Source organism: Triticum aestivum, chromosome 3B (genome assembly GCF_018294505.1).
Source record: "Triticum aestivum cultivar Chinese Spring chromosome 3B, IWGSC CS RefSeq v2.1, whole genome shotgun sequence".
In the NCBI taxonomy this organism is placed as follows: Eukaryota; Viridiplantae; Streptophyta; class Magnoliopsida; order Poales; family Poaceae; genus Triticum; species Triticum aestivum.
The window spans coordinates 618,852,178-618,867,137 of record NC_057801.1 but is presented as its reverse complement, the minus strand read 5'-3'; the positions used below and the strand labels follow the sequence as shown (position 1 = coordinate 618,867,137).

Sequence of the window (14,960 nt, the reverse complement as noted above, 5' to 3'; positions counted from 1 at the left end):
CTTGTTTATCATGTCTTTTCTTCCTAGGTCGGTCGCACATGCACATTGTTCTTTAGGACAAAAAAGAAGCACTTCCTTTTCATACATTGTTGGTTGTAGTTGAATATGCACCTCAAGTGGCTTAATGGTGTTGCCAATTCTGTCAAGACCGCAGCATGCCTAATGTAGATAAATAGTGTTCCAACAAAGGAGTCCTTGCTCCGAGCAAATGATGGGTAGGAACTGGGGCAAAAAAGTAGGAGGACGAGGGGAGAAGGAGAAGAGAAAAGGGGCGGCGGCCAAGATGACGAAGAGGTTCGAGGACATCATGGCAAAGGAGGAGGCATGTGTCAAGTGCAATGATGCAAAGGAGGAAAAGAAGACCGAGAGGTTTGAGAAGTTCATGGAGGCGCAAACTAAGAAGATCAAGTTCCAAGAGAAGAAGATTGATGCCAAGATGTTGACCATGAAGATGTCGTACTTTGCTCCCATGTGGCCAAGATTGTGCAAGCATATCATGCTTGCCTGTTGGAGCGCTACGCGGATGCTTTGGAGGAGCCGGCCGAAGAGTGAAGAATTTGACACGGACAGCTGAACTGGGAGGCAAAACTTGACATCTTTTTGCATCTTCAGCTCTTTTTGGATCAGTTGGATGTAAAAACTTGTTGATCCCATGCTTTTTAGTTGTGGTTGCATATGTTTGTATCTAGTTATACATTTGCTAAATTGCTATTGATCTATGTAGGTGGAGGAGGCCAGACCTGGAGCGGACATTTGGTTCACCATGTTGATGGGCGGCTCCACTACCACTGTCTGCCAATGTTTGGTGTTTCCGATTTGATGCACGGCATTGAAGATGTCCTTATCAAACACTGGACAATTATTTTTGTATCTTAAATGTGTACTGATGAATCACATAGGTTACAAGTGTAAGTTTCAGCTGTACAGACACACATGGAAATTTTTCTCATATTTACATACACGCATGAATCAGCAGGGCTTCCACCCCGAGAATTGCCCTGAACTGAAAGACACCAACAAAGAAACCGCGCCACAGGCTAGTTCAGCAAATACTGCAGCCAAAAGGGCAAGACCCTCTACGCCTCAAGGAAACAGAACGTTTCATGCCACATGGAACTCTCAGAAAACCACTCTTTTTTTTACGAGTTTTCAAAAGAAGGCTTCACAAAAGGAGTACCGAAACCTCATCCTTATAACGTGAGCAAATCACCCCTGAAGCAGAAGAAAGGAGTGGCTGGCACCAGATTAGTACTCGGATGAAAGCCACGGATGCTCTAACGCTTCGCTGGCTGTTGGTCTCTTCCTGGGGTTTATTTGCAGCAGATAAGATAGAAAATCCACAAACTGCGGATCAGGGCATCGCAAGTGATGTCGCAAAGAGGACTTCTCTGGGAGCAAATGCTCTAATTGACCCGTCTCCTGGATACAGATAAGGAAGGTAAGTCCAAGCTTTTTTAGTGTTTACTATCTACGTTATTAAGATCGGAGTGGTTATCGAATACTCTTAATGCATATGACTGATAGGGGCTTGAAACAGCAAACCGGAAATGAAGTGTACCTCATTCTTGGTGAAAAGGCCATAATCATCGGTGAAATATTTATGTGTCTCCTGTCCCAACTCTAACATTTCCATGTCTATTGGACCAATCATCCCGATCATTCGGGCAAGCATCATGGACACTGGTTCATTAGGAAATAGTACCTGTCATGTGTAAGAGTCAACATTATGAGTTTTATGAGCAGATGGTTTGCTACTTTTAAATGGTAAAAACAACTAGAAGCACACCATTGTGCTTTTTGTTAGTGTGAGTTGAGGTTATAGAAGACAAAAGACTATCCACGTCCTCCAAGACAGAAACAAAAACACCTACCATATACATCTCTGGTTGGAGCTATATATTTCCATGGATTTTCAAGCTCTATTTTACTCACTCTAGTTTTGAAGAGCCACAGATTAACATATATTTGAACGATAAAGAATATGAACACGCTAACATACTATGAAGTCCATGTATTGCAATCTCCATAAGACCAATCTACTGATATGACCAACCATCGGCCATTATGTGCTTATCATAGCTAAGATCTTAATCTAAGTACAAAATTCAAATTATCAACTCAGCAAAAGAACTACTTACTTCACCAGTGTACAGTTCAGCAAGGATGCAACCAAGAGACCAAATGTCAATCCTCTGATCATATGGCAGTCCCAGAATGACCTCGGGAGCTCGATAAGAACGTGACTGGACATACAGGCATAAGCTGTCTGTCAAGAAGCAACTACTTCCAAGATCGATGACCTTAATTTCACACCTGCTGTAGCTCTTGATAAGGATATTCTCTGGCTTTAGGTCACAATGAATGATCCTTAAATGGTGCAAATATAACAAAGCTTCTAAGCATTGGCGAGCAATTGCCTGAAAGAAAGGGACAATTTTGTTTCACCAGAACTTCTAACTTTCATGAGTGAATTATAACTGTGCTCAATCTGTTAATCGTATAAACAACTGTATCATTTTACGAAAACAAATAAGTTAGGGTCCAGCAACTATACATATTTTAAGTTTAAGTTTTAAACACAATATGCCAACAAATAAGGTGGGCCGTACAAGTCAGTGGCGAAGCCACGTTGAGAGGAGTGTGGTCAATTGACTACACAGGTTTTTGGCAAATCCTTTGTACACAAGTAGAAATCATGTAATTTTTTATATAAAATTGGTGAAAACACATGTATTTGAAATCACAGATTTGAAACGACATCACAGACTTCGGATCCTGCCACCGCCACTGGTACAAGTGACATGTAAATAGCTATGTGCATGCATAATTATTGCACTAAGGGATTCTCAGATATTAACACAGTAATACAGAATATCTAGTAAATGGCAATTCAACATACCTGTATCCTAGGAAATGTAAAGTACAAGTCACCACCAGAATCCTGGTTATATTTCTGAAACTCATACAGATTTGCTCGCAGTAATTCAGTGACAATGAAAAGATGTTCCTGCCAATATTTGTTTACTATCAGCAATCAGCATTATGCAAGGTAGAATGCGAAAGGAAAAATGTTTACTAGGATCGACAATCAAAAGCATGCCTACAAGCAAATGAAGCATGTTGCTACAGTACATCCTTTGAGATATTCACAAGGACCAAGTCCCTTAAATATCTTCTTATATTTCAAACAATCAAGTAGTTTGCAGTATGGAATTAACAGAAAAGGGGTATCTTAGCCAACTGCTCCTCCCTCAAGTGAGTATACCTGATGATAGAAGTAGTCATAGAGCCGCAGTACATGATGCTCATCTGATGGATCATATTTATTCACAAACTTCAGCAGTTTTATCTCATCCAAACTCTGATCGAAGAAATCCTTATCATTTTTTATTATTTTTAGGCAAATATCTATTCCTGTCTGAAGATCATGTGCTTGGACAACCTTGCTGAATGCAGCCGAGCCAAGATATTCAGTAACATAATATCTTCCTGCTATGACTGAATTCAAGACAATGGGAAAATCTTTGTTTGCTTCAAAGCCAGTTCTGCAATGGATGCATACTATATGAGCATATGTATTACTTCTTTAACAACAACCAAAGAAAGAAAGAAAAAAGATTTGATGTGAACCTGTTCTTGCGGTGGACAATTCTCAATTCAAATACCTCGTATTCTTGATGGAAATTAGAGACGGCCTGATCAATATTTAACTCTGGATCTTCTTTCTCAGCTATAAGTGTAGCAGATTTCTGAACATCTGTATTCAATGGCCCAACATCTCCAAACTCGTAGGTGTCATCATAATCATCAGTCTCAGGGAAAGGATGCAAGCTATAACTCTCTTTCAAATATTCTTTTTCACTGCTGCTTTTTAGATTGTTTTCAGCATCATCATCCAACTCTACATTGTCGGTGGCATGGCGTACCCGTACTGGACCTATGCAAGACGTTAAGCGTTTGAAATTAGAACTGAAACAAACAGCAAGCAAACAAACCAAAACCTTTATCAGACAGTAAAGTGGATAACGGGCAGTGCATGACCCATACGTTGCTTCTTATAAGCATTGGACAGCAACAAAATTTGCTCCTTGATTATTTGCAGCTCTGAAAATGCTACTGAGAATGGCTGTCACTTGATAGTATAGCATTTACCCTCCTTGTATATTTGCAAAATGGCAGCAGAGATTCAGGTCTTTACCAACCTGGAAATCTGAGCATACCCAGCCTTTTAAATGTTGTAATCTATTCCCCTCACCCACTACATTAGATCCACTAAACAATTTCAAATTATCTTCACTAGCACAAGTGATTGAAGCAAAGAAATTTTACATTATACTAGTACCATAGAGTTGCAAACAAATGGACTACTAATACTTACTTGCAGCAATTTCAGCATCATCGTAAGTATCAAATGAACTGAGCATTTGAAGCTCCTTCTCCACAACATTCAGCTCCATACGTTCGTCTACTTGCCCAGAATTTGTTGGCAAATCGCACTCAAGCACAGCATCCCCACTCTGCTTCATCTGAAACACATCCGGGCCACACTCATCTAGTATCTCCGTCTGGTCATCCATGATCTTATACCTCCCATACACAGCAGAGCTAGAATTTCGGACCAGCTTGAGCTCCTCAAAATTCTTGAGTCCCCCGGCACAGCAACCGCAGAGCGGTGACGAGCAGGTGTAAACCTCAGCGCACCCCTCACAGCCGTCATTCCCGGCGTGTTCATGGCGGCAGTAGTCGCCAGGGCCAAGCACGAACGTTTCTGCCGGTCCTAAGCCGCCGTGAGCGCCAAGAACAAACTTGTCCTCTTCTTTGTCTCTGCCACCATCGTCAGACTTCGGCTTTGTATGGAAGATGTGGTCGTCGTAGAGCCAGCCTTCCTGGAAGAAGAGGTCGGTGGTGTCGTACTGGCGTGCTGTGCCGAACTCCATCTCAGATGACGACGCGTCCGACAGCGAGTGCTGCGACGACCACACACCATATGGATTCAGCAGGCCTGATCCCCGAAAGAAAAAGAATGAAATTCTGGGTGAGAATTATGAGAGAACACCTTAAAATTCGGAGAAGCAAGCACACAACTAGGCGGGGAGACGGTAGAATTTTGTGACAGGCATTGGTGATGAACCGAACAGAGGGAGGGGTTTAACCAGTCCCCCGGATCAATTTCAATTCTTTATAGTACGAGAAAATCGTCCAAGAAGAAAGATGTCTGGGTTGAACCAGAGGCTTCGAATTGTTCTCAAAGCCACCAAAATATCAGCGCAGAGATCGAGATTTCGCGGGGCAAAGTGCAACCGCCAGCGTCGGAAACAGAGAGGGGCCAGGAGGAGGGGGGTTTAACGGAAACGGAAAAAGGACTTACGCCGTGACTACCTGAGGGCGATGAGCGCATGCTGACGAAGGCGGAGGAGGACGCCGAGCCGGAGCTGGAGCCGGGGCTCGCAGGCGGCGGCAGGCCGGCGCCGGCGCCGGAGGCGGAGACCGACATACGGAGGCGCGGGAGCTGGGGATCTAATGCGGCGGCGGGCCCGGGCTCCCCGTCCGCGGCGCGGCCCAGCACGTCGTCCAGGAGGGCGGAGGCGGTGCTGGCGAAGCCGTGGTCGGTGAGGAAGGCCATGACCTCGTCCAGGCCCGGCGCGGCCATGTTATTTTCGTCCAGGGCGCGCGGGGCGGGGGCGATGACGGACGGTTGGTGCTCAGGCGCGTGGCGCGCGCGGTGAGGTAAGCAGTTGCGTCGCCATTGGAACTTGCAAGCGAAGCGAGCGAGTCAGGTCGGGTCGGGTCAGTGCGGGGGAGGAGAGGACGAGGAGGAGGCGAGGACTGGAGAAGGAAGGAGGCGACGAAGTCAGAGGAAAGAGAGAGGAGGGGAGAACACGAGGCCGCATAGGATCACCAGGGTCGCGTGTGCGTAAGCATAAATGGCTGCCTTAATCGCCTTTCAGCCCCTCTGGTGGAGTGGTTTTACACAAATGCTCATCTAATTTGGATTTTCCCCGAGCAAATGACAAAAACCTGAAACGGCCAAATGAGACTTACTCCTCTGTAAAGTAATATAAGACGTTTTAGATCACCGAGGACCTCGCAAGTCGCTGTGGTCATCTTCTTAAAATAAATGCATTATTAGGTGCTACATAAGCAATTATATCTAATGTGGAAATAAAATGTAAAATTATTTTTTGATATGCACTATATGAACATTTTAAAAAAATATGAAACATATAACAAAATCATGTATAAAAGAGAGAAAATAAAATTGCAGCTAAAAGAGTATCATTTATACATATTAAAAACAGTGAAAGATGGACTATATAGGTATGCTCCAAGCGCCCAGCACGTACACCGTGTCCATGAGAGCACGCAAAAACAATAATGTGACATGACAATGCTATATGGATATACAAAAATACATGGCTTGCTGATATAGCATGGTGGTATATCTAGAAAAAATAGGTGATGGGTTATAGCTATTTATCAGGGGCGACCCTAGTATTATGGAGGCCCTAGTAAGAATGAGGTACAATTAACCTAACAACTATAACATAGTAAAATAAATATTTTCATCGGTATATATCACATGTCATTTAAAATCATTATAAAGGTATAAACATTGAAAACATAATTTTAATTAGCAAATAATGCCTTAACATACCATGTATATTTTATTACATGATGCAAATGATGATAATAAGATACATCTACTCAACCATAAACAACTATTGGATAAATACAACATGGTGAAGTGACCGTGGGGGGGGGGGGGGGGCAACTGCCCCCCTGCATGCATATTACTGTGTGATGTATGTTGTAATTCTGCAAGTTTGGGAGCTTCGTCCAAAGGGGACGCAGTTGATCATCTACTCCGAGATCTGCTTTAGCATCCCAATATGGAAATATCTCATGTTCTTGCGATCCACAATGGGGATGATACAACTGATGAGGTCGCTTTCACGGTGAGATACTGAAAAAATCATGTAAAATGCCCTCATCTTCTTGAAGTTCGAGTACTAACAATTTCTCTTTTTGATGGAAACAAACCATACTACCTAAATTAAAATGGTACTTGATGTCCTCTTTTACCAATCCATTCCCCCACGGAAGCATGTAACATCAAGAAAGTAGTAAGGAAGGGTAAGGCCGTAAGGTCGTACGTGGGAGGATGGATGAAGAGGTGATGGGGAGAAAAAATACGTGAGATGGAACCTTACATTGTTTTTAAGTAGTAAGTAGTTAGAGATTCTTTTCTCGTCAACATGTAAGCCTATGTATCTCATGGGGAGAGATCTTATAGGGCAAGTAAAAATAGTAACACAAGTATCTGCCTTATTATTAGCATCGCCAAAGAGGGAAACCTCACTCTTGTGAAAATGATTTTAACCCAAACATCTGTTCAAACATGCGTAGTATGAATTTCAAATCATGAGCACTATCATAGTTATCATGTAGGAGAAAGATAGTAACATTTGTGTACTACAACATATTAACACCATCACCAATGTTTTCTTCAAGCACTCCTTTAACTAAACCACTTCTTTTAGCTTTGTCCACAAGCATGGCCAAATCATCTGCAACCAAGTCAAAGAACAAAGAAGATAGAGATTCTCCTTACCCTTATGTGTGGGATAGTAAGCTCCTATATTATCATTAAATTTAATTCCTGCATCCCCCCCCCCATATATTATACATAATCTAATATATCAATTTATCAGGGACACCTTTTTTTAGCATGTGCATCACAAGGCCACTTGACCTTGTCATAGGGCCTTTTAAAAAATAACTTTGAAAATCAAAGCACTCAGTTTTTTTGTATGTATGCTATTTAAAGCTTCATGTAAAGTAAAAACAACTCCATAATGAATCTGCATTTTATAAAAGCAGTCTGGATGGGTGAAATAACCTCGTGACCTACCCCATTTAATATTTTCATGTGTACTTTAGTAAAAAGTTTGAAACTAACATTAAGCAGGCAAATAGATATATACTTTTGTATTTATCAGCATCCTTGGTCTTAGGAACCAAGGTAATAATCCCGTAATCAATTCTAGAAATATCGGGTTTGCCCGCATGGAAATCACCAAACAAGGCTTTTAAATCAAACTTAACCAAATCCCAAAAGTGTCGATATAATTTTTCAGTAAGACCATGAGCCCAGGAGATTTATTGTGAGCTATACTGAACACCCGAAGATTTAACCCCTTCCAAAGAGAACTATGCAGTTAATTTGTCTGCAACTTCTCTAGGGGTTGTTTTAGGACCCTCTATTCTATATATCTAAAGATATACTAGAAACCTCACGGTGTCCAAAGAGATTCTTATAAAAAAGTTAATATAAGTAATCAGCTTCTCTAGGGGTGTGACAGTCTTCTTGATGTAGATAAGTGATCCTATTTTTCATGCACCTTCCATTGGCTTTAGCATGAAAAACTAGTATTATTGTCTCCTTCAAGGATTTCTTTAATTTTAGTCCTTGTTTCCATTTCAATTCTTCTTGTTTCATAAGTCTGTCTAATTGTGTTCTCAGATATTTCTACCCTTGTATTGTATCATTAGTCACCCCATACACATCACAGTGTTTACAAATGTTGTCTAATTTAACTAGGATATCTTTTTTGTCTAATGTCTATATCAAACATTCATATTTTGATTACATCCTTTTTAATTTTTCCATGAACCTTCTTAGTTATATTTGCCATTTATCTGTATTGGATCCCTACATATAGTTGGCTCCAGCCAGTATAATAGACAATTTTCTGGATACCTTCTCTCAGGAACCATGAATTTTCAAGCCTAAAAATTAGATCATTTTTGGAACATCACCCCAGTGTCTAGAAACAATTGGGTATGATCAAAATTCTCTCTAATCTAAACAATAACTGTTGCTAGGGGATAATTCTCCTCCCAGTCAGTGCAACACAAGATCCTATCTAGTTTTCAAAAGTAGGATTTTGCAAATTGTTCCCTAAAGTATTATGTCTACCATTCATAGTAATTTCTCCCAACCCTACTTGTTCCAAGATATCATTGAAAATAAAACTCCCAGACTCAGGGGTGCCTAGCTTATTTTTCTCTTCCTAATTATGTATATCTTCCCTATCGAAATAGGATTAACACTCTATTGTAAAACTCTGGACCTCTCCATAAACCAACTCCAGATCTCCATCTTGATGTAGTAACCCCCATCTTCTTGAAATATCACATCAAGGATTGTATAGTTAACCCAACACCTAATAATATCCCTCTCCCGCATGGATTTACCCCTAGATGTGGTATGATGGCAAAATTGCTGGTCGGTTCTAGTAAAGTTCTGCCTCATAGTTTCCTGTGATCATAGAAAAACTACTTTTTCACGCCCTTGAGTATCTCGGTTTTACATCCCCACCAAAACCTCTTATATTCCAAACAAAACTCTCATTTGTAACCTTTGGAGCTTCACAAAAGAGTAAAGATGATAGAGGACTGAGAGAAATGGCTATTGGTCCATTTGGTTATGGGGTAAATAGTACATTTGTTAATAAATTTAAATACTTCAAAGAAAAAACACATGTAGCCTTTCATGTTCATCGTGTGCTTGTAACATAAAAAGAATATTTAAGACCAGGATAAAAGATAAATTGTGACACTAAAGTAGCAAATATAACAGTAATATGTTGTTTTGACGCAAGCAAACAACATATTTTTCCCATAATTTTTTACAAGCAGAAAAGGAACTTGAATGTTCTTATTAGATTTTTCTAAAAATTAAAAAATACTCTTTGTTCCCGAAATCACACACTCGATCTGGGTGTGCCTTTACATTTTGGAGGTAGATCGCGATAACATCAATAAAAAATGTGTGCCATACTCCCTCTATTTTTATGTACTTTGTATATTAGATTTGTCTTAAGTCAAACTTTCTAAACTTTGATCGTGTTTAGAGAAAAAAATTTAACACCTACAATATCAAATCAATACAATCAGATCTGTTACTGAATATATTATCACATCATATATTCTGCTGTTTATTATTATAAATATTCAAATTATTTTCTATAAACTTAACCAACTTTGTAAAATTTGACTTATGACAAAGCTAATATGTGAAGTAAATGAAAACAAAGGGGATATGCAAAATGTTTTTTGTATGAACATATGTGTGGCTTCGTTCTATTGTTTCCTTTTTTGAGTTGGACTGTTTCCTTTTTTTGAGTTGGATTGTTTCCTTTTATTTAATGAGTACTTTCTCACGCCGGTAGTAATGTTGTCCGCCGCGTTGGCACTCTTACTCGTAGTTTTTTTTTTCGAGAAAACTTTTGATCTATTCATCTTCAATCATGGCAGTGCGACGAACACCAGAAATAATAAAAAATACAGCCTGATCCGTAGACCACCTAATGACGACTAGAAGTACTGAAGCAAGCAGAAGGATGGAGGCAGTCTTCGTAGAAAGTAGATGAATTTGCTCGAAGATTAGATGGCATGTGAGAGGAGGTGAAGATGGGCTTGAGCATGCAAATCCCCAGAAAGATTCGAATGAGCTGCTGCCATTACAAAAAACAGTTCAAACCCAAGGAACTGATCGCAGACCGGAGGGGGCGGGGTCTCACATGCGAATTCTTTGCCCGCGCACAGTTCCGCGGCGTGTGGGGCGGGGAAGGGAGTCGTCAGTGCACCCTTTTTGGCTTTTCAATCAGCCCGCTCCTTGCTGCCAAACCGGCGTGGCGGGGCCGCGCGCGCCCCGGCGCTCTTTCCGCCGCCCGCTTCCCTTGGCAATCGCGCTCGCGCGCGGGGTTGGTGGTGGTCGGGGACGTGGGGAGTCCACTCCGCTCTCGCCGACGTCACCGTATCTCCACGTCCAGCTCCTCCCGTGCTCCCACGGTGCGCGCGCGCGGGCGGGCGACACTGACATTATTACCAGCTCCGTCCTTCACACCTCACTCACCGCTCCACCATCCCCACCCCTGGGCCTCGACGATACCTTTTCGTGATTGCCCGCTGGCTGTGGGGATCCCCTGCGCCGGCCAGCCACGGCCGGCACCACCACTGACCTGACCACGTAGTACTAGTGGCCTAGACGCGCCAAGGGGCACTCCGCACCGGTCACTCGTGCTCCTAGCACCAGCACGGTGGTAGTACACGGGAGTAGTTGCGTCTGCACTGTGATGGCGACCAGCTACCTCTACCTGGCCCGGGACAGGCCGTGGGGATGTCCTCCCGTTGCTGTGCCTGTCTCTGCATGCCCCTCCGCTTTGTCGTTTGCCTTGTCGTTGTTGGCACTTGGCAGCCCTGCCTGCCGGTACAAGTACCGAGCAGTAGGAGTATAGTAGCCCATACTATTCCTGCCTGGTGGTGGCTCTCTCATTGACTCGCTGTGGTGGTATCGGTGCGAGTTAAAAACTGACATGCTGCATGGTCACGCTTTGTTCTCTAGCAGCAGCTGCCTCTCTCGTCTACTGTTAGTTTTACCACTGCTGCCCTACAGTGGTTTTCCGGTGCTTGCTCAGGAGGCTAGCTAGCTAGGTTCATCACTCATCAGATGGAGATGCCAACGTGTACTGTGTACGTGTACTACTTAATGAAGCTGTCAACGTGTTGGTAGTATTATCATGCAAAGCGGAGGAGCGTCGGTCTCTCATGATGACTGAACCATACATTAGCCATTAATTGTCGGTTGGCAAAACAAGTACGTACTCCTACTACTGTATTGTAGATACACCGTACATAATGATGGCTAACATTCTAGATCGTCAGCCATCTAGCTAGGGATAACCCGAACAACAAGGATTTATATAAGGCTGGTCATAGTGGAGAGTAACTTAGACTAGTAAATCAGGACGGAGGTAGTATAATAAACACTACAACAGGCTAGCTACGGAACAAAAAGTTAAAGCACGGACCATGAAATCGTGATCTCGGCAGTGTTAGGCGCACCTTCCACAGACAAGACGGCCAAAAGATATAATTAGCGGCCGCGGTGGTTATGTGAAAGTTCTTTTCAGATCGCCCCAGCTTCATCAAATCTGATAGATAGATAGATCTCCAAAGGACCAAACGATGCGTTGGAAGCACCATAATTATTGCACTAGCTAGCACGGGAATCGACAACACGCCGGTACTAGAATGAATGGCTTGAGAGAACCCGGAGAGGAGAAACCAACTCAGCTTAATTTGGCGCCGAAGCGTACGTGTGATGACGGAAAGCACGAGTGCTCGTCAAGGCATAGCCGATTGCACCCATTCATGGTTCCCGGTAGTATACGCGTGCATATTATTTCAGAGAATGTGGAAAAGGAGACCTAAATAGCTTGGCCCTGAGAAAGTTCGTAGGAAAGAATCAAGTGAAAGCAGTACTACTCACGTACTCTGCTGTGATCAAGCCCATCGCGTCCAATTAGTGTGCCGACCTCTCTGAGTACTCTTTGGATAGTTGGAGAGGCGGGAGAGAATCTATTCCCGGCCGGGCGCATAAAAATGCGAACCAATTTTTAGGCCGGTCCCGAGCCTGCGATCACTTTTGGGGTACGTAGGTTGGTCCGCAAGCTACAGTCCTCGGATGCTAGAAGCCGAGGTTCCACGAGATTCTGAAGCAAAAGGGAGCTCCCAACAGCAGTTCATCACAAGCAAAGCCGCCCCCGTCACTACGCGAACCCGAACGACGTCAATATGCAATTCAACGAACGAGGTTCGCCATCTACTCCTACTTCAGTACGGAGGAGGAGCGTGATGTGCCGTTTAGATGTGGTGCTACTTCTTTTATTACTTGCACGCATCGGTCGCTTTAGCCGCGGTTTACTTTGAGAGGACAACAAAAGCGAGGGAGAGCACGGAAAGCATGGAAAAGAAAATGCACGTAGGTTACACCCGAAACCACCGCCTTTTTTAACATTTCCCTCCAGCAGGTCGTGCTGCTGATGTTGATGAGATCTCTACTCTTTTCTTGAGAAAAAGATATGTGCTTCTTTCTTTCGTTATTATTTTGTCTTCTTTTGTCTGCCTTTTTTCTAGGAAAAAAGGCCAAAATAAGTTACGGTATGCTTCTCTCTCTCATGTGATGTGTTTCGGCCTTAAAGACAAATGTGGGCAAATCCAACTTTCTTCCCGTCCAGACCCAACCTTTTCCTCTTTGCAAATGGACTAATTTCATAGGGGATTCTCCTACTTGACGCGTTCTGGGTCAATTTGTCGCCGAGCCGCACAGGTATCCACCGAGGCCGGCCAGCCCATCTAAAAGACTGGGGTGCGTTGCATCGATCCTGGTTTTGGGAACGTTCTGGAAAGTTCCAGCCGGTTTTCCCGGTTTTGGGAACCTTCTAGAAGGTTCCCAAACCGGATTTTTCCCCGCTTCTTTCTCTTTTACATTCTTTTTAGTTCATCTCTTTTATTTTCCTTTCCTTTTGTCATTTTTATTCTTCTTTGTTTCACCTTTTCTTTTCTTTCAGCTCCTTTTCTATTTAACTCTCATTTTTCAAGTTTATTTTTCTTTCCCAACCAATTTTAAGAAATTAAAAAATGTATCCACTTTTTAGATTTTGTACATATTAAAAAAATGTTTCTATTTTGAAATTTTGTTAAGAAATACCAGAAGAATTAGTATTCCTAATATTTGCTCGCTTCTTATAAAAAATGTTCCAAAATTTTCTATATAGAATTTGATTTTAAAATGTTTATGTTTTAAAAAAAATCTGAAAATGGTCCCACTTGCAAAATTTGTTAAAATGTTCATGTTTTGAATATATATTTGCAAATCGAAAAAATGTTCTGGAATTTCAATAAATGTTCACATTTTCAAAATTGTACATAAATTTTAGAAATGTTCATGTTTTGAAAATATATTTGCAAATTCAAAAAATGTTCAGGAATTTCAATAAATGTTCCACTTTCAAATTTTGCTCAACAATTGTAAAAATGTTCACGTTTCGAAAATGTCTGGAATCCACTTTCAATTTTTTTTCACAAAGTCAACAAATCTACATATTCCCCAACAATTTTTAAAAGTGTGCCCACTTTCAAAATTTGTTCACAGAGTTAAAAAATATTCCCGAACAATTTTTGAAAGTGTGCCCACTTTCAAAGTTTGTGCACAAAGAAACATGAACATTTGTCGCAAATCCAGAAAATGTTCCAGCTTTCCACATTTTGTAAAAAATGTTCATTTTTTTCAAATTTTGTTCGCAAATTCAAAAAATGTTCGTATTTTGACAATTTTTTCATAATTTCGAAAATTGTTCATGTTTTGTAAAAAATGTTTGTAACCCTTTTCATTTGTTTGGAGAATCCCAAAAAAGGCGCTTGTTCATAAAATGTTTGAGTTTTTAAATTTGTTCGCAATTTTGAAATTTCGCGTTTCAAAATATATTTACCTTTTAGAAAAGGGAAATTCACGTTCAAAATTGCTATAAAGTTTAAATCTGCTCCTGCTTATAGTTCATACTGAAGGGGCTGCCATTTGAGACGTAGATATACTAGAGTTACAGTGGCTAGCGACCATTATCAATAGCTGGAGGGCGAACGTTCAGCTTTTGACCACTGTTGTCCGTTTCTTTATGTGTTGCGTTGTCTATCTAGCACAAGAGCTATCCTGTCGTAGCGGCTGGCACAAGCACCAGGGTGTGCCTATGTATCGTTTTCACATATCATCTGCCTGCTTTAGGGCCAACGCGCAATGCGTTTATACAGGAACACTACTGAAAAGGGGAAAAGGGAGCCCCATGGTTCGAACCCTGGTTGCCTCGCTAGGACTGGGTACTGTTAGCTATCGGGGCGGGATGTGCGGTAACAGATCGTAAATGTGTATCATGTACACAGAAAATATACAGAAAAATACAAATGTGTATGAAAAAATTTGATCACATATTTAAAAAATGTTAATCAAGCATTAAAAAAATTAATCTTGTTTTGAAAATTGATAAACAAGCATTTGAAAAAAATGTTTATTGTGTATTAAAAAATTAATCTTGTATTTAAAAAGGATTAGTCAACAC

The 14,960-nt window shown here is 41.6% G+C and overlaps 1 protein-coding gene across 1 annotated transcript; it reads right to left on the bottom strand.

The window, feature by feature from the left end:
- Positions 1-841: 841 nt before the first annotated feature.
- Positions 842-5,887, bottom strand: LOC123071300 (cyclin-dependent kinase 11.2). Its single transcript, XM_044494829.1, has 8 exons — positions 5,380-5,887; positions 4,379-5,002; positions 3,631-3,937; positions 3,266-3,545; positions 2,900-3,007; positions 2,139-2,417; positions 1,559-1,702; positions 842-1,419 (listed from the first exon to the last, which is right to left on the bottom strand). The coding sequence occupies exons 1-8, from the start codon at positions 5,648-5,650 to the stop codon at positions 1,246-1,248; spliced, it is 2,187 nt and encodes a 728-aa protein (XP_044350764.1). The 5' UTR covers positions 5,651-5,887; the 3' UTR covers positions 842-1,245.
- Between the last annotated feature and the right edge of the window lie 9,073 nt (positions 5,888-14,960).